This window comes from Corapipo altera, unplaced genomic scaffold (assembly GCF_003945725.1).
Source record: "Corapipo altera isolate COAL_440 unplaced genomic scaffold, ASM394572v1 50, whole genome shotgun sequence".
Lineage (NCBI taxonomy): Eukaryota > Metazoa > Chordata > Aves > Passeriformes > Pipridae > Corapipo > Corapipo altera.
Window position 1 is genome coordinate 9,700,148 of NW_020884889.1, and position 25,488 is coordinate 9,725,635.

Genomic DNA, 25,488 nt, shown 5'->3' on the forward strand with positions numbered 1-25,488 from the left:
TTATGATCCAGCACATCATTAATACTTACAGAGCATACTTTATGTAAGTCATTTGCTTTGTTGGCACTGTAGACGAAATCCATGAATACATATTTACACAATAGACCACAATGACTTAGATCTGGTATTAGGAAACAAAGTAAACATAAAACCAAAATATACTGTTTGACATCAAATGGTTACTGTCAACTGCCTTTGGTAACAGTTATTTTTTTATCAGAATATGCATTCATGAAAGCTTATATTAATTATGTATTTTAACAAATGAGAAGAAAACTCTGATTAAAATAATGAAAAAAAAAAAATTTAAATTATACAAATTTTTCACATTCAAAATAAAAATCATAAGTATGAATCAAACTGCCATGATTTCTCAGAATTAAATGTATAGCTTCTGATCTATGAGATGCATCTGAGGCATCCTTTGGGTATTTTAAGCTACGTGTGTCTTTAGTATTTAAAGAATCAGTACTTGGCACAGGTTTTATAGCAGGTACACCCATTGACAGTAAATTTATAGTGACTCTCATAGACTGGTTATCTGTTGATATCAAATATTTAATGCAGATTGGAAAGCATGGGGATTGGAGAGCAAAACAAAGCCTCCAAGTTTGATTCTCACACAGGTCAGTTGTTGGGACTTTTCTGGTTACGAGTCAGCTTTAGGAATCTGATTTGTGGTTGAAAAGATCAGCTGGTGGTTTTCTCAGCAGGGATTTTAGTGACATCAGTAAACTTGCTGGCTGAGTAGTGGTTATTTCTGTGTAAGTAGTGAATTTTTGGGTAAGCTTACAGCATTCTTGGAGATAAGATTGCCAAGTGTGGAGGGCCCCCCCCCTGGCTCTGGTGTGTGGGTGCTCTGATGCTGCACAGGTGCAGCTGTGAGAGATGTGCCACACTCTGCTGTGGGAGACGTCCAGTGGAGGTGTCCCACACTCCATGCTGCAGGACATGTCCCACACTCCGTGCTATGCCAGCTCTGTGGTGGTGGCTTTTCTGCTGCCCTCCAAACTGCCCGGGCCATGACTGCTGTGTGTTGGGGCTGCAGCTGGGCCCCTGTTTGTGCTGCATTCGTGCTCTATGATCCTGCCACATTTGGAGCTGCTGCCCTGCCCAGTGGGAGCAGGGGGTGAACCAGGAGGATGGCGTCTCCTTGGGCATCAGACACCCTTTGCTGCCTCCAGGGTTATGGGTCAGGTGTTTCTCTGAGCTCAGCTGCTGGTTTTGCTTCCAGCAAGTGCGGTCAGAGTGTTTTGAGCTGGCTGAAAGAGAGAAGGTGTTTGCTGATGGGGCTGTCTCTGAAGGAAGGGAGCTGTGACAGAGGCAGCGGGAGCTGTGTTGGGTGCTGGGAGTGGCAGCTGGTGGAGACAAGTGTCTGTGCGCTCCAGCAAGCTCCTTACGCTGCCTGACTGCACAGCAGGGCCTGCTCTGCTCCCCTGCCACAGCATCAGAGGCACAGCTGAGGACTGAACTTTTCCTCAGAGACTTCCCACTCAGAGTCTTCCTCAGAGACTGCCTGCAGTGGGGGCTGAGCCTGTGCCTTGGCTCTGCACCCTGGGATCCCACTCCTCGGGTGCTATGGGAGGTTAGAGCTCAGCCCCTTCCCTTATATTCTGCTGCTGTCAGAGGTGGTGTAAGGTCTTGAATTTTGAACGTTTCCAGAATTTTTGAGGCTGCTGCGGGTTTTCTCTGTACCCCGTGCAGGGCTGCAGAACTGCGTCCCGTCCTGGCGCTGGCTGCCATCTCTCTCCTGAGTCAGTCACTCGACAGAGAAAGCACGCTGAGCATCTGGGATGCGATGAGGCCGTCATTCCTTGTTTACAGCTCCTGGCAGGGAAAGCCCTGCGTCATGCACGGCCGGGGCTGGGAGCGTTTCCTCGGCAGTGGCACGGAGGCGAGAGGCCGCCTCTCCTGCGGTGCCCGCTGGCTGCCCTGCCGCGCCCTCGGCCCGGGGTGCTGGGCCAGCGGCTCCAGCGCTTCTCCCACCTCAGGAATACAGACCCTTGCACCTCGTGTTCCTTAGTTTGGGATCGCAGAGTAGACGGCACGTGCGTTACCTTTCGTCTGCCTGGTGAGCTCCTGCACGTTTTGTGAGCGTCTGTGGTTGTGGAAGCGCTCCGGGTGTGATGAAGGCTTTACTCACTTTTGCCCAGTATTTATTTTAGAAGTCAGGAACTGTTGTGCTTAAGTGGAGAGCTTGTTGTTTCACTTTGATAAAAAGCACAACTATTGCCCACACACAAAGCCTGTGTGGATATGTTTGGTCTCTCTGGCTCTATTGCGGGGTTATAAAGCTGTGTTCCTAAAGTTATTCCTGTTTTGACTTCAGACATTTCCAGTGCAGACTGTTTACAAATCGGATGTGAAAAAGAACAATAATTGATTAAAAGCAATAATTTATGAACGTTAACATTTCCTGTGCATGCTAAGGCAAAGGTATATGCATTGATTTACCAGCCTTATAGTAATTCCTGCTTTTTCTTTGCGTCTCTGTCAATATGATGTCTTGGAACAGGTTGTTTCATTTACCGGAATATCTCCACTGACATTAGCGGAATTGTTGATATAGCTGAGAAAAGAGAACCTGGACCAGCATTAATATGCTAGTTTTCAAAAATGCATTCTTAACATCATCATCTGAGCTCCAGACAGCCTTTGAATGTGTTTCTATAAACTTTTGGAAGGGTAATGTTTCAGAATAGTCGGTATGATTTTGGAAATGCTCTTTTCAATATTCCCTCAAAAGAGGGCAGAAAATAAGTAATTAGTTTACCAACTGTATGCCACTGATTTTCTTGCCTGGTAATAAGGGGGAAAGCTCACTGATTTAAATGGCTCATTTTAATAAAGATGATTGGTGTCCCAGCAATCTCCCATAATGATTTTAGTTTAAAAAGGAGGAAGTAATATTTTACCTTGGAAGAGTTCTTTTAAGAAGCAGTCAGACAAATTATGGAAACTTTATGTGTGTGTGTTATGTGTAAAACCACTCCTTATTCCAAAATGGGGAAATATACTTTACTTTACTTGAACAAATAATATGAAAATCATCCTATAAGCTACTGTTAACCTTTTTATCTCAAATGTAGCTCAAACTATTTAAATGGCTTTGGTCTTCGTGTGGGAATGGAAATTAGCTCTTGGCATAGCTTGCTCTAATTGAAATCAGTTTGTGGTTTTTAAGTTCCTTCCCTGCTTGACAGATGATATCATTTCCTATGCTTTTTGTAATCCCCTCTGTTTTTCTAAGATTGTATAAAGCTAAGTTGAACTACACATTTTAAAGTAACTATACACCTTTTTCTGACCTACTTAGGACATAGTCCAAAAATCTTCACCAGATATTCACTCTGTGTTTGCAGACAATTTTACTTTTTGTTGAGGAATGTTAGTACATTTTTGTTGCCTGAAGTACTGAAGTACATCCAAAGCAGAACAAAGATATGTTGTAACTATTAAACACATAAGAAATGTAATACACAGTTTTTACTTTTATAATTGAAGAATTAAGAAGGCAGTGCTTTAAATGCTAGGTTGTTTTAAATCCTTTCTCTAGTTTCATGTTTAACTTCTGTTTTATGGATTCACATTGCTATGGAAGGAAATACAGCTAAAATTATTATTTCTACTTAAAAATAAAAATAAAATTCCATTCACATACTTCTGAACTGTAAAAAGCCAAATGATGCTTAAGGGTTTTGTGCAAGAGGAAATAATTCTGTGGTTGGCATAACACCTGTTAGCAACAGGCTCTGATGGGGATGCAATTTCTATTTTTCAATCCTGAGCATTTCAAACAGCATGTTGTAGGTATCCAGTGCTGCATCACAGTCTACTGAAATGCTGATCAGACTGTATTCCTATCTGGGGAGGAGCCTTTCATGTGGTTCCTGTTAAGAGGAAAACCATTTCCCAGCTGCTTACTGGAGTGCTGGCCCCAGTTCACAGCTGTGTTGGACAGCAGGACCTGTAAGGACTTCACTTTGTTGGGAGGCCTGCCCACTTCTCTGTGCCTGATGAAGAGCCTGACATACTTTTAGTTGCTCCTAACATCTAGTTAAAAAATATATTTTTCCTTATTACTGGAGAAATGCAGCACAGACATTATGCTTTGCTGGCATGGAGTTTAAGCTGCCTGTTAACTATTATAAATGGTGGGGCTGCAGCTGAGGAGACTTTGTTGCTCCCCTGCCTCTGCCCCTTACAGGGGAAGGTTGTTGGCTCTGGGGAAATGCTGTCTGTGAGCTCTGCAGATCCCAAGTACAGCAGCTGGCAGCAGCTCTACTGCTGGGGTGAGCCCACAGATGACATAAAGAAAGAAATCGCTCTTTTATTTTTCTTTTTTATGCAGCAAGTCCTACCTGGCCAGATCAGCTTCTGGTATTGCATGTGTTGGCAAAAGAAGGCTGTTTTCAGGAGCTTCCTTATATGCTTCCCTTTAATACTTCCCTCCCCAATATCTCAGATGATAAGATGCCCTTTCCTTTTGATGGTATCTACCAGAAGTTTAGTACTTTTCCCTTACTAATGGTAATGGCTTGTTCTCATCATTGCAAACTATGAAAAAAAGCTCTGTGGATTTATACTCATATAAAATGCCTTTGACTTCAGTGAATGAGGGGGGCATCAAATTCTTGCACCATGTCCTATATTCCTAAGGTACTATAAATCTATTGTGTTCTGTAGTGCCAGTGTAGTATCTGTCCTAGAATGTGCATCCTTGACTTCTAATACTTTCTTGTTCATAGAATAAATCCCTAAAAAAAAAAGTTAAATCCTTTAGCAGACAGTTAAGTATTTCTGACTGGTTTGGTTTAATTGAGGAAAATCTTTTTCCTTTTCAAGTACAACACTGTAACATCCGGTGCATGAATGGAGGGAGCTGCAGTGATGACCATTGCCTCTGTCAGAAGGGATACACAGGAACACACTGTGGACAGCGTAAGTACCCTTCTGTGAATGTAGAAACTGTGCACAGTTAAGTAATCCTGTGATGTGTGGATTGGACACCCTTTAGCACTAAATTTCAACTGCTGTTGACCTTGTTTTTTATCAGGTGTAGTGGAGTTTTACAGAAAAACACATTACTTTGTAATGAATGCCAAGTGAATTCTTTCTGATCAGGACTATTAAAATAAACATCATATGAATTTGTAATAATTGGATATAACCTGATCCTGTAGTTCTCACACTACTGTTATTGCCATTGACCTCCAGGACTTTTAACTCACTAGGGCAATAGGCCATACATCCAGAGTGTACATGGGATTCAGTTTTCATTTTATAGACGAAATTAAGATTTTTAATACAAAGCATTGCTTTCATTTCAGCATTTGCATCAGACTTAGCTAGAGATATATTGCCTGAGATATATTGCTCATTTTGGTGATGTGTTATTAGAGGTGAGAGACAGATTTTTTTTTTTTGTTATTTCCTCAATCAGTCCTTAGCCAAAAGTGTTCCTGGATCTGCTGCTTAAAATTTCTCCCAAGCTGACTCTAGTAGTCTCTCATTCTTCTTGGCTGGAATGCTGTGAAGTAGCTCAAATAAGGATGTAGACACTGCTTTTAACCAAGGTCGTCACATTGCTATCTAGTGAACTATTGGTCTGACAGAGAAAATGTGTTTAGCTCATTTAATGAAAACCTTTTGTGCTCTGTCAAGATCAATGGCACACTTTACATGAACTTCACTGGGACCAGGAATTTACCGTAATAATCTGGAGGAGGATCACATGGTGAAAGGATTAAGAATTGTATTTCTGCCTTCTCTGTGAAATATCAAGTGGATAAAAGAGGATAAATGGAAATCTTTTTTCTACTGAAGTGATTGTGAAAAGGAACAAAGAATAACATTACTCAATGACCATCAAGTTGTATTTAAAGATCTCCTTTTTCATGTGCATGTTATATTTTCTGATTATTTTTGAGAGCAACTGCTTTTGGAGTTTATTCTGAGGAAAATTGGGTCCTGAATCTAGTGACAACATCGTACAGGGGAAGAATATCTTGATTTAATATAGTCAGAATAGATATTGATTATATTTTGCTATCCTGGTTAATAGTATGAATTATTTAACATCAGCAAACAGCCTTTTAATACTGGATTATTATGGTAGAGGAACAAACACATTTGAGGATTTAGAGATGAGATTTTTTTTCTGCATCTTCCATCTGCAATCTCTGTCAGTGTTTATTTGTTGAAAGTTTGAAAGAGATGTTAGTTTGAGGTTATGGGATTGTCTAGCCATCCCTAAGAGAAAGGCTCTGAGAGGTCAGAAAAGCTGTGGTTGTTACTGTGTTTATGTTATGCTCCCTTGAAAAGATGAGTTCATGACACCAGTGAGGCCAGGAAATAAGAAAAGACTGTAAGTAGAAAAAGGTTTCCTATCTAGGAAAAAGGTTTCCTATCCTGTTATGTTTACTGTTTTTGCCAGTTTAGTGAAGCTGGTCAAGTACATACCTTCATGTCTTTGTGGCAGTAGCTTAATAAAGATTACTTTTGCCTTCTCTCTGATCCAGCTGTCTGTGAAAATGGATGTCTAAATGGCGGGAGATGTGTGGCTCCAAACCGATGTGCCTGCACATATGGCTTTACTGGACCCCAGTGTGAAAGAGGTATGTGCCCTAAATCAGTGGGGAAAAAATTGTGTTACAACTTACTTAAGAGTAACTTAAAAATACTTAAATGGTAATACAAAATAAAATGGTAATATTGCTGTCTATGAATAAAGTAAAATAGCATTAGTGTTCTTGTAGAATGCAACATAAGGATGTTTTACTGAAAGGAAAACTTCAGTCGAAGAACATTGTGGAGATATTGACCATGGAAAAACGCAAAATAGTAAATTTCTTAAATGGCATTTTTGGTAAGAAAGCAAGCTTTAGGTTTGATTTAAAACCTAACATTCAATCTTACCGTCTTTTGTTACTTTTATATCTCACAAGTGCTGATTAGTGTAATTTTAGTAGTTAGTTCTTCAATTCATGGTAGGTTTACCAAACGTTGTTTTCATTTTCTGGGGCAAACCCCCTGCTCCAACAGTGAGGTTGTTGGGCCATTACCTACTGTGTTCTATAGTTGAATTGGTTGTGTTTGGTTTTGTTAGACTGAAGACTGAAAGTAAATTTTAAGTAGCATGAACGTCATAAGGATAGAGGCCAGGATGAAACATAGATGCAATAGTTTAGTTTTTTGCAATGAAAATACTCCAATGGAAGTGGTGGCAAATGAAAGTTATTGATAAGTGCTTTTACTCAAACTTCAGCTTCTAAGTCATCAGAAAAGCTCTTTGGATCTGATACATTTGCACACCAGTGATAAGCAGCATCTTGCCTCTGTCTTTGGTATGTTTTGTTTTGGCAGAGTTTATTCAGTTTTTCTTTCCATTTTGTACAGATTTATTCTCATCAATTTTCAAGTGAGAACAGCTATGCCAACTATCTTATCTCATGTGTGGATTCTTTTGGGGTTATTAAACCAATTTGCGAGCAATATAGTGAACAATGTTTAGGAATAGCCCTGTTGAGTTTTGTAAAAATAAAAATAAAACATTTTCATTTGTTAGATCAATTGGTTATGATAGTTGGAAATCAATACATACTACTCATACAATAGGTTGTGTTACATATCTATGATAGAATAGACATTAATAATCTGATTTTGGACTTGCATGTGGAGGATGTGCTGAGCACATGAAATTTCTTCAGTGACTGTGTCAGATGATCCCCACTGTCAGTGCTGCACCTGGAGGAGGTTGGCTTTCCTATGTGGGCAGCACAGGTGGGTGATGCAGAACAACAACTCTTGGGGGACCAAGGCCTTTTGTTCTATGCTACGACAGATGGCAGGATGAAGCAGGCATTTCTTGCACTCCCTACAGCAGATAAAATTGCTGTTGGCACCGTGTGAAGTCTTTTCAGTAGTCCACTCAGATGTTATAAAAGTAGTTCAAACCAATGGTGAATTTTTTCCAAAGATTGAAAAGTAGCTCTGTTCTGAATCTTGGGATCTTACTGCTGGAGAGGAGTAAGAGAAATATAAAATTAGGTTAAAAATCCCAAGTTTGAACAGAAAAAAGGCTTATAGCTAAGAATGCACTGAACAGTACTGTAAAGACTTGGAATTTGAAACAACTTCTGCTTGTTCTTCATGGGTGAAATTTTTGAGCATTAAGAAGAAGACTGTTCAGTGCTACTTTTGTGTTGGCTGATCTGAGTCCAGTTTGACTCTCTGGTATTTGGGCGAGTTTCTAGGCTGAATCCTGCTGACAGCCTTGGTCCTGCCCCTCAGGGCTCCTGCCTTCTGGTGGGTGGAGAGAGAAACTGGTGACACAGAGCCATTTGAGCCAAACCAAGCTGTCTTGAAATCCCATGCATGTTACTGAGCACAACTGAGGTGGAAATCTGTAACTTACATACCTTGTCCATAGGCAGTTTTTTACTTAGAACATCTGTTTGATTCTGTAGTTATCAATGAAAGAGAAAATAGCTGTTAATGAGCTGTAGAATTCTGGCTAATGCTCACATGGTGTGTTGAGGCCAAATGATAGTCATATCTTCCTAGAAAACCTCTGAAATTTGGCTCCTTCACACAGATTTCCTGCAGCCTCTCTACCTAGCTGAGCTAATATGTTCCCCTCCTCTAAAAAGGGTGTGGTGGTTTTTGTCTCAGAATCACATTATGCCATCAGAAAAACTTTTTCTGAAGATAGCTTTTCAAGTATAAACTAATGTTGGTCTTAGTCAGAATAACTTGCCTTGTTCAGCACATGCACCTGTGTGGTCACTGGGGAGTTTTCTGGCTGCATATGATTTTACACAGCTGTCAGCTAAGTAAGAGGTCCATATTTTGAATCTAGCTTTGGAAAGTTATGTGGATTTGTGACACTCCCTGGTGGGCTTCTGATGTGAGTGGATGTTAGCCAGTAAATTGACAAGATTCATGCCTTGTAGAGTAAACCCGTGTGTTTATTAGAAAGAAAAAGGGGGAAGAAACAAAACAACAAAACCAAAGCATCTCTGTGCATGGAGAAGGGGAAAAAAAAGGAAATTCCTGAAGAGAAACAGTCTCTTAAACTATCCCATTTCTGGGGGAAGCAGGATAGGATGATTGTTTTGAAAACACCATTGCTGGATAGAAAGGTAATGTGAAGTGCTATCGTTCTGTGGCATGTGCACAGTCTCCATCTGTTTGGCTGTGATTTGATGTTGAGGTTATGCCATGCCACAGGCTCACAGTTATGGAAGTCATTTACTGCTGCAAATCACCCCGTGCTTTTCTCTACAAGCATCAGCTAACAGTAACAATCACACGGTGCTTGTGGCACATACGTCACAGACCAAAGAAAATTCCAGCCTTTGCTGCATGTGTTGTAGCTTAGAACTGACTGGAATAAAACAATTTGAGGCAACCAAATAATGAGGTTATTCTGATAGTCTGATAGAAAAAACAGTTAAAATGTTGCAGGTGGTTAGAACAAAGAGCGAGTTTCTTAGATACAGAGGCAAGTCATGTAGTTCTGTTTTAAGTAGTTTTTCCATACATTTGGTCATATTTATAATACAAATCACCCTGGTTGGCATTGTCTCAGGAAATGCTGACTGTTAATGTGATTGTTAATGAAGATCTAAAAGACTTCTGTGTAGGTCAATAGCATCAAATACATGCGTAATGAAAGGACTTTATCTGGTGAAAGACCTGCTGCTTTCACAGTGCAGCAAACTCCATCCAATTTGTGTCATGAGTACTTTTATGTATTTATTCAGTCATTCTTTGAGAGGGTAGCAGCTGGCCTTGGACAGCTTTGGCACACAAGTTGCTTTTTTTGTGTCTTAGAAGTGTTAATGTTAGTGTAACATTATAAACACTATAAACAGGAGCATAAGGAATTTTGAGATTCATTTTTATCAGTGGGGTTCCTCTTCATGTTCTGGGAGTGTGTGCCATGTCACTGGTGAGATTGACTTCACCAGGGCTGGATGGGTAACTCTATCATGGTTGTAAGCAGTACACATGTATGGTTAACTCCTGAGCTGCTGGGTGTGGTGTTTGGCACCTTTCCAAAGCAGGAGGAGCCACCTGGGTGTACTGTCAAGTGCATGCAGGTGTATAAGTATAACAGACCTGGCTTTTCTGTGGGATAGTGTTCAAAAAAGGTGGACTTGCCATAAGCTCAACAGTAAAAGTGTAGTGGAGTTGGAGATGCTTCCTACAGCCATTTAAGACACACTTAAAATACAAAGTCCAGGAAGGAAAATATTTCATGAATATTGTCTCAGTTAAAATTTGGACTTCAGGGATTTCTTTTGGAAGGTACTGAGTTCCCTGGCTGCAGTCCAGTGATGGGCTTTGACGTGCCTTTAAACTCAAACCTGAGATGCCATTATGCCTAAAATTATGCAAGTGCTTAATGGCCTTACTTGATTTTGGCCCAAGCTTTCACAGTTAGTTAGGATCCAAGAGGTGCACTCAGCTTTTGGCTTATCAGTAGTCATGTTGTTAATGAAAAGAAATCACAGGTAACAGAAAATGAAGATGCAGGCAATGCAAAATTTCTCCCATTGGTTAAAAACCAGATGCCATCTTTATGCTATTTGTCTGCTAGTGCTGAATAACAAGTGAGTTAGAGATTCTGCGGTTCCTATTAAAGCTGCTGAAGAGTTTGAGAGCAGTGACTTAGCTTATGTTCCCCTAAGGATGATTCAGAACATCGACAGCTCTTTTTATTATCTGTGAAAGAGCCTGGGGGATTTAGCTGGCTACAGGAGATGCCCATGTTTGGGTCATGTGAAAACATCCCTATATCATGCACTTTATGAAAGTCCATAGGAAAAAATTGATGTTAGGAGCTCAGAGAGATCAGACAACCCTATCAGATTTGGTAGAACTGTGGCTCCAAACTTGTGCATAAAGGCTTTCTTGACTATTTGAAACTCTTTCTCTTTGGAAAGAGTAATTATACTTTGAGACGGCAAATTCTATAAAATATAAAATTGTACATTGTTGTTATCCTCGTCTTGCAGAAATGCAATGAAATATGCTTTTCTTTTTCTGTCTGGATTCATTTAGAGGAACACAGTGGAAGCTCAGAATGTGTTACAGCCCTGTTTGTTTATTTGAATGCTTGTGACAACATCAGGGGCTCAATCCTGCTGCATTCTGGAGTTTTGCCACTCGCTTTGCGTAGGAGCAGAATTGGGCCTGATGTAGTTCAAATATCAAAAACGTACCACGTGTGTTTTGTTTTTTTCTGGACTCAGAATATGAGCAAATGATTGCTTTTTCTTCAAACAGAGTCGTTTCTGTACTGCTCTCTTCATGGCAGGAATTTTTGCATAATTTTTAATTATATTTGGCCATTATTAAAAGTTCCCGGAATTAATGCCATATGTAAAAATATCTTTCCCAGAGCCTCTTTATGAAAGTGCAGCCGCTGAAAGTGGTCAAGAGTAGTGTAGGGTTCTGTATATTTTTTTCTTTCTAAATACTACAACGGGTAGAATGTTTTCACAAAGAGGACACTGCACCCCTTAGTGTGCCCCGTCTCTGGTATTTAGTCTAAATGGAAAGTAAATAACAAAGTGTAGATAGCAGTAAAAGTATGTTCCCAAAGCCGTATGTTGCATTTAAAGTAGTATTGCAGCATATGGTAGCTGGCAAACATTTGAATAAACTTGATTTCTGTAGCTTTCTTCCAAGAAACACATCTGTTGACATAGACATGTAGTTTCTGCAGCCCTGTAACATGAATGCATGTACAGTGTTATAGCAGCAGGCTAAAGGATGGCTAAACTTGAAGGCCTGGAATAAGGATTCTTGCACACATTTTTCACCCTGAAAAGTTATGAAAATTGGCTTCAGGCTGAAGATCAATACATTCAGTCACAGAGTGATGTTTTACTGAGTTTAAAGTAATTTTAATACATGTCACCTTTTTGTTTTAAAACAAAAATTCAATATTGGTGTCTTGGATTATCTTTTCTATAAAATAGGTTGAGATTAAGTAAATGAGTTTTTAAATTTTTAAAATTGAAGCTGCAACTTTTTGGTGGAGAAGTTAGTCTCTGCAGAATAATTGTGTGTGATTTAAGATTCTTCATCATACTTAGCAATATAATCAATAGCTCTCTGGATCAGAACTCAGGACTCAGCTCAGTCTGTTATTTGATGCCAAAAAGCATTTTTAGGGATCTTCTGTATATAAAGGCTTTTTTATCCATTGTTTTGCTCCTTGCAAATACACCCCATAACCTGTCCTGTGTTGCTTGCTCTATGCTTTGTGTATCCTAAAATATCACATAGCAAGTTTTAAAATGTTTCTTCAGTTATGTGCTTAAAAGTTTAATCAATGATTAAGTACATATGGCTAAGGTCTCATGTGAGATGTGAGGGCTCCAACTTTTGTACATGAAGCTGAACATTTACATTTTGTTCCAAATTGAGTTTTGGTTTCAGTCAAACAAATCCAAATCTAAAGTTTTCATTCAACTGTTTGGCAGACGTTTCTATACTTCCATACCTTCTTGATTGGCTGCTAAGGGCACTGACCTTTAGATGTGCAATAAGGTATTGTTTGGACTTTGGTTTGGTTTGATTTTCATTGTAGCAGTGGAGATGCATACAAATGTAATCACAAATTGGGAAGTCCATATTTTTGGTATAAGTGAGGATGAAACCATTTGAATAAAATAGCTGCATTGTTCTAATCTGTAAGATTTGTTTCTTGCATGTAGGATATTGAAGGGACTCATGTGAGAATCACTATCATCCTTCTGGAACTGCAGACAGCTTTGTTGTTGAACCTGACTCCTACCTCCAAGTGTGCTGGCAGCCTGTGGCATGTGTTTGCTGTGCAACAAATTTGGTTCTGCTTTCACTGCAGATTGGCTGAACCTTGTGCTGGCTCTGCTTGCACATGGTACTTGCAGTTGGAATTGTAGTGTCTTAGGAAGGGAATAACAGAGCCTGTACTTTCATCAAGAGGCTTTGTAGAAGTTATGACAGAGAGATGTCTTTGTGTATTTGGTTATGGGATGTTACATTAATACAGATATGACTTTTATATACACAGTGCAGGCAGTTGAGAGACATATCTTCCCTGAATGACCTGCACTGCCAGATCTGTGCTCTGTGGCATTCCAGGGAGAATTGGAAAGAATCCATCTGATGTGCTGTATCACGAGAGTCAACTTTTTTGTGTGTGCTGAAAGATTGAATCAGCTTTTACTGATGTTGGTTGTCATTGCAGCACAGTTGTGCATTTGAGGCCTTCAGAATGAGTGTCTTGAAGCCATTCTTCCTCTCTTAGTACCATTGTACCAGGCTCATTTTTCTAATTTCAACCATCTCCCAATTTCTGGGTCACTACAAAACTTAAGAGAAATAAAGTAGGTGGGTAAAACTAATTACTTGTGGAACTTTCCAAAGAAAAAGTGCTTTCAAAATGGTGACTCCTGGAGTTGTACATAATACAGGGAATGAGTAAATGCAGCTGAGAACTTATCTAACAATGCTTGCTTAGCTGTTCCTGGAGAAAAGTGTTCCTTTTTCTCTGGTCTGCAATATATTTTGGTATAAGAAAGCACAGCTACCTGAAATCCTTTGATTTGTTACAATGAAAACAAATGTTTTTCTTGTGAATCACCCATTCATTGCTTTTTTTTTTCTTGCTGTGCTGGTAAACTGAAAATTTCTGTTTCAGTTGCAACAGAAACAAAAATCAGTGTGTATGGTGCCTCAGTCAAGTTTAGGTTATGGACTTAATTTTTTTCTTTCTTTGTTTTTTAAAGTGATCTAAAACGTTCATGATGGTCAGCTCTAACAAAATAAAGAAACCTCTTTTAAAGCATCATAGATCGTACCTAATGCAAGGATAAACTGATGAGGGAATGTCCAAGTAAAACAATTCTTTTATACAGGTCAACTGCAAAATGCTAATGAAAATGCATCTTAAGCAGAGGTGCTCAAAGTGGTCAGTGGGACTATTTTGACACATATAAGTTTTTTTTGCAACATATTGGTAACAGAGCTGATGAAATCTCTGTAAAAATTAAAACTTTTCTGGAGTAAACTGTTGCATTTAGAAAGATATCTCCTATCCTGTCTCAGCATAAATCCTGCAAAAAATTGTGGGAAACAACTACCAAAGGACAGCTGTAAGGACAGGCACATTCTCACTTCCAGTTGCCCTTGAGAAGTTCATGAATATTGACGGAGTAGTTTTTGTATTTTTTTTTTTGTGGTGACAGCTTGTACATTTGGCACTTTAGAGAAATGCTGTAGGAAAAGAAAAGAGGCCTAAATAAGGTCTGAAAAGAAAGGAACTCTGAGAGAAATATCACTCTCCACATTTTTCTATGCTGTAGAGTCTGGCTTTTTACTCCTTATCCAGAAGAAACTCCTTTTGGAAAAAGGTGGAATTCTGTTATGTAAAGAAACCAAGATTCAGTATTTCTTTTTGTGGAAAGGTGTGCAAAGGCTAGGGAAAAGTAATTTTAAAAAAGCATGGAAGTTATTAAAAGTGCATGTGTGTTTACATTCATATATACACATAGGGTTTTATATTTTCAGAAAAGAAATATGAAATCTTTTAAGCACCTGTTTTTTGCATGTGACCTTATGCATTTGTTTTGTATCTGTTGCAGGCATTACCCAGGCTAACCTAGCTCAGGTAGCTTAGTGTGACTGCTGTGCTGTAGCCTTAATTTTGTTTCCTGGTGGTGTAATTCAGATTACAAGTCCCATACTGAAGGAGTGGCCTCTTTTTTATTTTGTACAAGTTTTACTTGTCCCTGAATGTTTAACTTAGTGCGTGACTCTGTTTTTAAAAAGCATTTAACTCCAGTAAGCCTGGCTTACCAAATGGTCTTGATCATGTTTTGTAATGGTCCTGCCCCCAACATTTATGTTTTCTGTGAAGTTTACCCGATGACTGCCAGGCATTTAGTGCTGTCCCCGTTTGCTCCTTACTCCTTGGAACAAATGGTCTTCTGTGACCCTCTAATGCTTTTTCTTCCAACACAGAGGTGCTGACAGTCATAGGGAAGCAGAGCTCAGCAGAAACCTGTATGCTCACAGTTCTTGCCTCCTTGGGGAAGTGGTGCCTGATCCTTTCATCCTGCACCACTACACACAGCATGGGACAAAGCCCCTGCTCCCCTGAGCTGAAGCAGGAGAAGGGTTCTTGCTGGCATTGCAGCAGTGGTCATAAGTTCAGTGGTATTTTATTAGACTTACCATTTTCTTTCTTGTTTCTCTATACACAGGAATCTCATAGTGCTCTTTGGTCTCAAGGTTAAGCCACCAGTTTTTGCCCTAAGTCCTTCCACGTAGGTCCTACTGCTTACAATGGTTCCACTGAATCTGCTAATAGATGAGTTTTCAGCAAGGCTTGGGAAATCAGTTCATCTCCAGCAAAAACAGACACTAAAATGCACATCTGCTGTTTAGTGGAGTAACTCCCACCTATCAAACAATGCATTTACATTTTTTAAATAATAGACCTGTAAGAATTACAGGGAGAGAGGATAATTTCTATCTGTATTTCAGCTTATAGAATTGCTTAGGTGGAAGAGATTTCTTGAGATCATCTAGTCCATCTCCCCTGCTTAAGCTGGATCAGCTTGAGCAGGTTACCCAGGACTGTGGCCAGTCACACCAGAGGGTGTGTTAAAATATATGTTAGTCTGTGATTTGTAAAACCTCCAGCTGTATCATTCAGACCTACTAGCCATTTAATGAAGATCCAGTGTCATTGTCAAAGTGTTCATAATTCTGGATCTTTTGTGTTTTTTTTATTTTATTTGTGTGTTCTGCTACCCAGAATACAGGGAGTATTTATCCTGTGGCAACAATTGATTGAGTGCTGTGAAATGAAAGCACAAGTTATGCTGATAATTTCTAATGTACTTGCCTAATAGAAGTCTAAAAATGGAACATCTTAAAAATAAAAAAATAAGCTGTCAAAATTACAATGGTTCATGGGGTGTGGAATAGGGAATGGTTTTAACTGCTAGTAACTATAGACACTGTAAGGGGAGTTTTCCTGTTTGCACTGGACACTGATTGTACTTACCTGCTTGTCACTTAAGACAAAAAATGGGGAGACCTAATAGGTACTTGAGTGATATTTCACCTAATTTAGGAGGCAGCTGGGTCCCTCAGTGACAGGAGATTTCAGGACCTCAAAAGCTCCTATGTCTCCTTATGTTCCTGAGAATGGCAGCAAGAAGCAAAGCAGTGAACATAAAGTGGAAAGAGCACATTGTGCACTTTCTTCAAAGTGCAATTAAGATGGATCTTAAAGTGAGGCACCTTGAACTGCTTCTTCAAGGGGTGTTGGACTGGTCTCTGTGCTGGAAAAATATGGCCAGACATCTTAGTTCAGTTGAGCAGTACAGTGACAGGATACTGCTTGAACTTGAAATGTTTATAAGAGGTAATAGTAAAACCAGAGAGCAGTGAACTATAATTGTCCTGCTGGGATATGATGAAAACCTTTATGAGAATCTCTGTGTCCTGGAGGGACAGTATGAGTGGTAACTTGGAGAGATTTGTAAAATGGAAGTATGACAGCTTTACAATGGGATTAATACAGGCTTCAGAAGGAACCACAGGGTCAAAAATTACTTCCAGGCCACAGGGCAGGAAGGCAAAAGGATCTGCCATTGAAATGGGCAGTGAAAGATGAGGTAAGTGAAAGGAGAGTTGATGTTGGGTTACTTGGGCTCCAGTAATCTTTAAGATAAGACATAATTTAATGATGTAGATGCTGTGTCTGGAATTGAATTGCACCACACGGTGTAAACTAATTCCAGTTGCTTGATTCTTGAGTTGAAGAATAGAGGAGTAATAAGAGGATGATTTGTGACCATTTTGAGGCATTGAAGTAAGAAGAGGATAATGTTTTAATACACTGAAATCTGGGCTCATAAAGAAAAAGCAAGAGAAACAGGTGAGGAGAGAAGATAAGTAAGAAGAGGATGTCAGAAGGGATGTAGCCAAATAGTTTTCACAATCTTGGGAAAAGAGCATTGAAGGCAGGTTGAGAAGTTTAGACTGCTGCTTGGGCAGGGGAGACCCAGCGGAGATGTGCATTCCATTCATCTGAATGGCTCTTCTAGTAAAAACATTGCTAGACACAAGCACAGGCCAGGAATGGCAAATGATGAATGACTTAGCAGGCTATCTTGCTGGGTATTTAATCTGTGTGGTTATCTAAATAATTTGAAATGCTTCTCTTGGCCTGAGCCAGGCTGGGCAAAATGAAGTGCCATGCATTAAACCCTGTGCTATTTCAGCTCTCAGGTCCCAGCAGGAACCCAACAAGATATGGCTCCGTGAAAGGTGATACTATATTAAACTAACAGTACAAGTTGTATCAAACTCTGTTCCAAATTCAATACAAAAACTCATGGTTTCAGAAGGCATTTTAAATCTAGCACTAGCACTTCAGTCACTTGCTGATGTCAGTACAAAAAAAAAAAAATGCTTTGTACAGCTGCTGACTGACTGCAAGGAAGATGAGAGGTTAAATTGGGTTAGTGGAAATGAAAGACGTGCAATGGAAGAAGTCTTGCTATCAGAATGTTTATGGAAATAGTCATTAAATAGTAGAAGTGTTTAAATTGGAGGGCAAATTTAAAGCATTCCTTTTTATAATTTTTTCCCCTATTTATGTGAAATTGAAATTATTTACAAAGGTGTACAAAGAAACATTAATTTCTCTCCCTCTTGAAAAAAAAAAAAAGGAAATATGATGGCAAATCCATCCTAGTCTCTTACTGTTCAAGCCTTTTTAAGCTCAGGCCTGAGCCACTGATGTGTATTAGAATAATTCTGCTATTCTTACTACAGTTGATTACAGTGCTCTGTTATAAAGGGTGGAGGCACTTGGTTGTTCTCCAAAGAAAGTGAGTAATAATTGACCTAATGTACAGAGCACATGAATAACATATTCTTTTGGTAAGAAATTTATGTTTTACAGGGTGTGCTAGAGTTCACATCCCTTTTTCACATCTTCCAAAAGATTTTAAAATACTCAGCTGCTCTATTAAATTTCTAATTCAACAAATACTCAAATACAAAGTATGCGTTAGATAAAGCTCTTGAGTTGAATCCAAACATTGAAAAATCTTTTAATCTGCCTTGAAAACAGCTGTTTAGAATTTTGAATAGAAATAACAACTTCCTTCAGCCTACGTTGTTGATGTCCCGTTCAGTCTCAAGCTGGGAGGAATTTCTCTTTGTTACTCTGCAACAGCAGCAAGATTTTGCATCAATGATTTGACCGTACCCAGAACATGTTAGGAGTGGTATCCTGGTCCTCTTTGAAAAAAATGGTAACACATCCTTGAATTCTGTATAATGGAACAGAGACTTACTGAGAAGAATTAAGGTAGTTTTGACACTTCAGTTATAGTTGTCTGGAGTGCAGCTTACAGGAACTCCTTTTGACATCTCCCCCTACTGAGAGACTGTTTAGTGTTTGTCTGCTGAAGGAATTCGTGATATGAGAATTGAGTTTTTTAGTGTCTGAAATAATTTAAACTAATTAGGTGGGGTTTGTGCATACGGACATATAACTTCTATTCCTTGTTCATAAATATTTGGGTAATCTTAGAAACTGTTATGCAGTGACCCTGCCTGAAATACCACAAATGATATTTCTAGGCAAGTGCCCATTGCATCCAAGGAAATACCGAGAGTTCGAGATGACTGGCATTTCAGTGAACATCAAAAGCAGTAATGATTTGCCACTTAGTGTAAACTGTTGCCCAACCCTGCAGGGAATGGCTTATGTTTATTCTACAGCCTTTTGTTTGGCTGTGTCCACACAGGGTAGATTGTACATTCATTTCACACACACTCACGTACTCACATGAAAGGGACATCCAAAGACCTAGGTGGGCTTTCAATCAGGAATCAGAGTTGACCTGATCAGATCTTGTCAGCCGGATTTCAATAAGATTATTGAGAAAGCAATTGGATCTGTGCTGTGCTACCACACAATACTTCCAATCAGTAATACTGGATAAAAGTTAAAAGTGCTTGAAGGCGTAAGCCACATAATATGAATGTGTTTTAGCAAGGAAGACTCTTATCTATGGCTGTAGGGTATAGAAAATGCCATTATATGGAATGGTATTTTGGTTTTAACTGCAATTAGGGATTTCAAGATGATGAATAAGAAATATTCTAGTAGAGTAAATAGCAAAGAAAATACAACCTCTTTCAGTTTTATAATATAATGTTCTTTTCCTTTTGGGTTTGCATGCTGCATACACAGTCTTTCATATGATATTCTCATTTCCAAAGTGGTTTTAGAATGCAGGTGTGTTAATGCACAATGGTTAACGCATAGACAAGTTTGTATATGTGTCCTCCAGTGGCCTCTGGTGAAGTGTAAGCAGATCTTTGCATTTTAGTTGGTTTTAGGTAATGTTCAAATTGAAGCAGATGTGAAAGAGTTTGTCCCTTCCTTTTTCCATGAGATTCATTCTTTACAGAGAGGGTTATCAGGCATTGGAACGGCCTACCCAGAGAGGTGGTGGATTCACCATCCCTAGAGGTTTTTAAAAAGAGGTTGGACGTGGCCCTTAGTGCCATGATATAGTAACTGGAGTTGGATCAGGGGTTGGACTTGATGATCTTGGAGGTCTTTTCCAACCCAATCTATTCTATGATTCTATGATTCTATGATATGCCTTTGTGTCTTTTTTTTATTATTATTTGTTGTTGTTTTGGGTTTATTTGGTTGGTTGGTTCTTATTTCAGTAGTCAGTACTGTGTGTGGTTTGCAGTGGTGGGATATTGCTGCAGAGGTGCAGGTGCAGTACCCAGGATGACAGTGATTCTCCCACACCTCTTCCGAAGCAGAATGAGGTCACAGTGTGTCAGCAGGGTTTGCTGCCCTGCAGAGGGGCAGCCTGATGCTCACAGGAAAAATAACCAAGATCACTTTTGTGAACAGGCCTTTTAATCAGCTGTTTAAAAGTTGCTGATCCAATTTCAAGTTCCTAATTAAATGAAATGGGGGAGAGAAAGAGATCAGCATCCTGCCAAGCAAGAGTTCCAATCCAGTGGTTATCTCATTTCAGACGTGTGGGCTAAATTATCTTTATAACTTAAGCCTATAGTATATTCACACACTAATAAAATGTTCTTATGTAAGGGTAGTTTAACCACCACAAGCTTATTTTATTTTATAAGACTAAACTATTTGATACTCTAAAAACATTTTTCTAATGCGAATGTTATTTATCACTAGTGTAGTTGAAACCTGAAACTTAATTATTAAAACAGATATTGAGACGCTTTCCTGACATGGAATGTGGATAAAAGGCATTATTTCTTCAGGAAATCCTACTTACCTTTTGGATATAGTGCAAAATACTTCTGATAGTGATGAGGAAGTTTTATCTTCCACTGAAGTGTCTTAAATTATGAGCTGTCTGCTGTTTGATGAGAATTTTTTTAAAGCTGCCTAAAAGTTTTCCCACAGTGCTGGTTTACAAATAGCTGAAACTTTAGACACCACTCAGAACAGTCTGTTATTCCACTAACGTTGATGGGAGTGATGCACATGTGTATTGGTGACCACCTAGATTGTTAAATGTACCCATTCTACTAAAAATGAAAATATTTCCTATATTTTTAGGTACAAGTTTAAATTGGCACTGTAATTGCTAAACCTTGCAGCTTAGGCAGATGCCAGAGCTCCCACAGAGGGACTTTAAACTGCACTATGCTGTACTGTGTATGCTTACCCCTCTTAACTCTTCACTGCTCCCCAGCAGTAGATGGGCACTCCTTCCTGCTTCCCTTCCTCTCTCTCCTCTCAACAGTTGTGGGAAACCCAAGGTGCTGCCTTCATGTGCCATTCTCTTGCACTTGGTCCCAAGGAAAATTTGTCTTTTAATATGTAAAGTATCCTCTGTCTCAGCTGGGAATCTCCTTTTGGCTTGAGGAGTTTAGGGAGTTGAATTGGATTAGTAGCTTCCTAATGGCTTAATACTTCATTCAAAGCCCAGGGAAGTTAAAAGGAAAAAGATACTCTGGGGATCAGACCCTATTTCTAGCAGGGTAAGATAAGCGTTGACACACTGCCTATATCTGGATTACCTCACTTCTGTGAGTCCTGATTCCTGTTCATTCTGTGAGCCCTGATTCCTTGATAGGACCACCTGTCAAACTAAGTCCCTGCTTCATATGATGCTGAGTTTTGTTGGGGAGAACAAAATAATCAGGGAGAAAAAAAATGAACAGAATTGCTTAACAGTCTGATGACTGTGAAATGAAGCTTGTTCTTCTCAAAAATAATTTAAATATATATATTTTATTACCTTTTTTAAAATTAAATATAAAGTTTAAATCTAAAGATAGGAACACAATTAGGCCTTGCCACAGTTTATTCTGATCCACTCAATTGTTCAGTTATTCATTCAGTGGGGAGAAATAGTTCAGAAGACAGCACAAATATTTACTATCTAGTAGAAATCTATTAGCAACAGCTTTAAATTTTTTCTTATTCAATACATTTAATTTTATTTCTTTGAAATGAATAGATAGGAGCTGCCTAATTTAACAGATAAGCAGTATGTTGTCAGTGCTAGATTAGGCCATTCTTCATGTGGTTTGTAACCCCTTTTTTATCTCATACCCTCATTTATCACTGGCCTGGTGTTTGTTTTTCCTGATTTAGGATTATGACATTAAACTCGATAAATAATATGGGGGTACATAATTTGTACCTTATCAACTTGAAAATATCAAAGTAGAAAAAGAATATGGAAATCAACTCTACAATTGCGAGGAAAATGCCTTTTAGAAAAATGGGTCGTTAATATCTGCCATTTGTGTAATCATTGTTTATTCACATTTGGCCACCCAGTGATACTAGTGGATAGTATTTCAGAGTGCATAGCCAGATGTGTCAGTGAGATTCTCATCCCATTGCTGGGACATTCTCAGGCACCTTTTTTTTTCTTGCTCAGTGCCATTCTTGGAGCACAGGGGGCAGTGCTGCTAATGCCCAATTCACCTCCTGCAAAGGGTGGTGTTTCCCGCAGGTCACCTGGTTCCTGGGTGGAGCTGGAACTGCTCCCAGCCTGCTCCATGCACTCATTCCTCTCCTGGATGGCTTTGGCTGCCTGGCTGCTCTCTGCTGGTTGGCTCTGGCCCTCATTTTTACCTAGTTAGTTGGCCGGCCTGCCCTGGCAAACTTCCCTCTCCTGGTCGGCTGGCAGAGCTCTCGGGCTGGCCAGCCTTTTCCTTCCCTTCTCCTTCCTTTTCTCCCCTTCTCACACATGGTGTCTGCTGGCTCCCACTGATTATCTCTCCGTGTCTCTGTGCCTCCCACTCATTTCTGAGATTTGCTTTGATCCATCCCGTCTTTGCTGCCTTCCTGTTTTTCTTCCCTTTGCTTTTTTGCTGTTTTGCTTCTTTGTATCCTTGTTTCCTTCACACTTGTTCCCTGAAGGCTCTCTGCTCTGGTTTTCCCCTACCTACAAGCAGTATGTATCGTTTCCAGAGCTTGCTCTCTCTCTCCTCCCTTCATCTGATCCAGCAGCCACATTGCTTGAAACAGTTACTAACAGAATACTGATTAGTGTTACAGGTTGGAGAAACTGTTACATTTATCACTTTATATGTACTGTTGGCATTTTTATAAGTTCTCTATAAATCTAGTCTGTGCTTCCATAGAAATGCCTGTAATAAAATCCCAACTGAAGTGCTTTGTTGTGCTTCTATCTGCTTTCCCATAATTGTGGATTATCAAGTATCTTTGTATGCTCTATAATTCACTGTCATCTCCCTTAGGACTCTTAGAAATGTCACAGCTCACTGTTTTAATCCAGACATCACAATTATAATTATAATTATAATCTCACAAACACTTCATCATGTTGGTGTGGAATAAGGACTTTTGGGTGATCACAATGATGGGAAAGGAAGTACAGAGAAAATTCATGTCAGTTGAAAATTTGCTGCTGAAGTCCCTGTGAGAGAAGGCAGAAAATTCTCTAGCCATTCTTCTCCTGCATGTTTCAATCTTCGTTCCAGAGTCCTTATTCAGACACAGTTCCTGGTGATGCTAGTTGAGATTTTGTTTGAATTAGGACTAGAGAAACAGATATCTGTTGTTAGATGCTGTAGCACCTTATGTAATCTGTGATTAAAGCCCCTGTAAATATTTACATTTTTTGTCCCTGTTTGGTTCAAGCCTATTTTTAAATGGGTCTTTTGCTCTTTCTCTCCACATGGTCAATGTTTTCGTTCTCCCTAATTACAGGTACCCTAATATCATAAATTATTCTAAATACTGATTAACAAGTCAGTCCCTAATGGTAACTACACAACCTTGTCAACTGGAAAATACTCTTATCCCCCAGTATGTGTTTTCTCCCTTCATGACAGAAATATGAATCCCACATGAGAGGGCATAGTTCCCATGTAGCAGCCCATTCCCTTCAAGTGAATATTATCTGTCCCTCTCCTTTCTCCTTTAAGATTTTAGAAGTTTTTGGATTGCTTTTACACATGTGTATCCAGTATAGATATATTTCTGAAAAAAAAATAGTTCATAGCATCTATTGAGTTGGAAAATTAATTAGACGACCTAATTGATTGTGCATGAGTTCCTCTGTGGAATGTGTTCTGCTGCTGTTGCACTCGCCCAGCACAAAAAATCCCAGGAGTGAATTCCTCTTGTCTTTTACTAGAAACTGACAATTAATTGAACATTAAAAAGCCAAAAAATCCCCCAGAAAACCCCACCACAACAGTCTCCCATCCCCCCCAAAAAATGCAACCCCAAATCAACCCAACAAAAAGATCCTTGAAGGAGGATCTGAACACAAAAAGCTTTACGTGAAAGATCTTTTCTCATTTTATTAGGGTGATGCCAAGAGGCCTGAACTCAGCTTGAGGCTCCCTTTATCATTCAGAAAACATACAAGTCTGCATCCCAAAGGCTGTGTAGTCTGAAGAGGAAAAAACCCCAACATCATCCAGAAATATTGGCAGCCCCATGTTCCATGTGGGGAGCTAATATACAGGGAGATTAAGTCACTTGTGTGAGGACGTACAGGGAGTCTGTAGCAGAGTCTGAAACTGAACCCAGGTCATCTCAGTCCCAGCCAAGTGTCTCAACCACAAGACTCTCCCTCCTTTTCAGTATGTCAGTGTAGAAAGTAGGCCAAAAAGCATTTTCCATCCTTTTATACACAGCATTTTGTAAGGCTGTGAAGTATTATGTATTAGACAGGCATCTGGATCAACGGCAGTTTCTGCGGATACTTTTATCTGTAAACAGAAGCAAAGCCTGTTAGGGCTTTGTAAATTTAACATAAATTATTATTTTATCTATAAATAACATGGTTAAATTTGTAGAGACTGTACTTAATTTCATGGCATTTTAATGATTTTTTTTTTTTTTTTGAGAATGGAAAATGTGTTTAAAGGACTTCTGTTGTCTGTGGCTCTCTAATTTTCATGTGTTTTAGATTCTGGTGCTCCTCACACATCATGATGCATTAGCAGTGATGTGTAGCTAGGCCAGGCTGTGCAGGGTGTTACACCACACAGGGGAAACAGAGAAAGGGAGGCTTGGGTCGCATGACAGGCTAAGGCACCCGTGTTATGCAAAGGTTAAGTACTCCTGTGTTGGGAGTTAGTGAGGCTTGTAGTTTGCTGACCTAAATCTGAGTGATTCCTATTATGTTGAGTATTTGCTTATCTTTCGGAGCATCTCTGTATAGCCAGGGTGTAACAAAACTTCAGCTTGAGTGTGTTGTACTGCAAATGGAAGAGGAAAAAAAAGTGCAAGTATGTGCAGATATATGTACATGTATAACCAGCAGCCTTCTTCAATGGGGATCTCCCATTTTTGTATGAAATCAGCATTACTGTGTTATTATTATACAAAGAACAGGCTAGAGCTCTTTGTTCCCCTCAGTATGCTAGTTATCTGTTCACAGACACTTGGTTTATTTGCTGAACCCCTGATTCCTTTCTCCCACATCCCTCAAATAAAAATTACTTATCTGGTTCTCACTGGCTTTCACGTGTGTTTTGGAGCACCACTTAATGAACTCCATTTTTGAAACCATCAATCTCAGTTGTTCTGTGCATTTATACAGATAAATGTCTGTGATTATCAAGGAAAAAAAAGGCAAAGATCAGCTTTGAGGGACCACTGGGATTTATGCAGCATGAAGGTGAGAAAACCTTATTTTTCAACTCAGAATTTCTAAAATAAGTAATGAGAAATCATGCAAAACTGTACAGTGATCAGTGTAATGGACCATCCAGTACACACTACAGTTTCCAAGATTCTGATGCTATTCCTCAAAGCACATAATTAGTAAAATACAATTGGAGTGTGTAGCTTTTGGTTGAGCCAGCATGGCCCAGCTTTTGGAAAGAGGCCCCTAAAGCTGGTTGGATTTCTCTCCTCCCTTTACCACCCCACACTGGTTGGTTTTT

General features: G+C 39.4%; 1 protein-coding gene across 2 annotated transcripts in view; it reads left to right on the forward strand.

The window, feature by feature from the left end:
• Positions 1-25,488, forward strand: part of FBN1 (fibrillin 1) — a 147,172-nt gene that overhangs the window by 17,659 nt on the left and 104,025 nt on the right. For both annotated transcript variants that reach the window (XM_027644223.1, XM_027644224.1), the window contains exons 4-5: positions 4,846-4,941; positions 6,522-6,617. In XM_027644223.1, the coding sequence (XP_027500024.1) occupies positions 4,846-4,941; positions 6,522-6,617 (192 nt within the window). The remainder of the gene's footprint in view (positions 1-4,845; positions 4,942-6,521; positions 6,618-25,488) is intronic.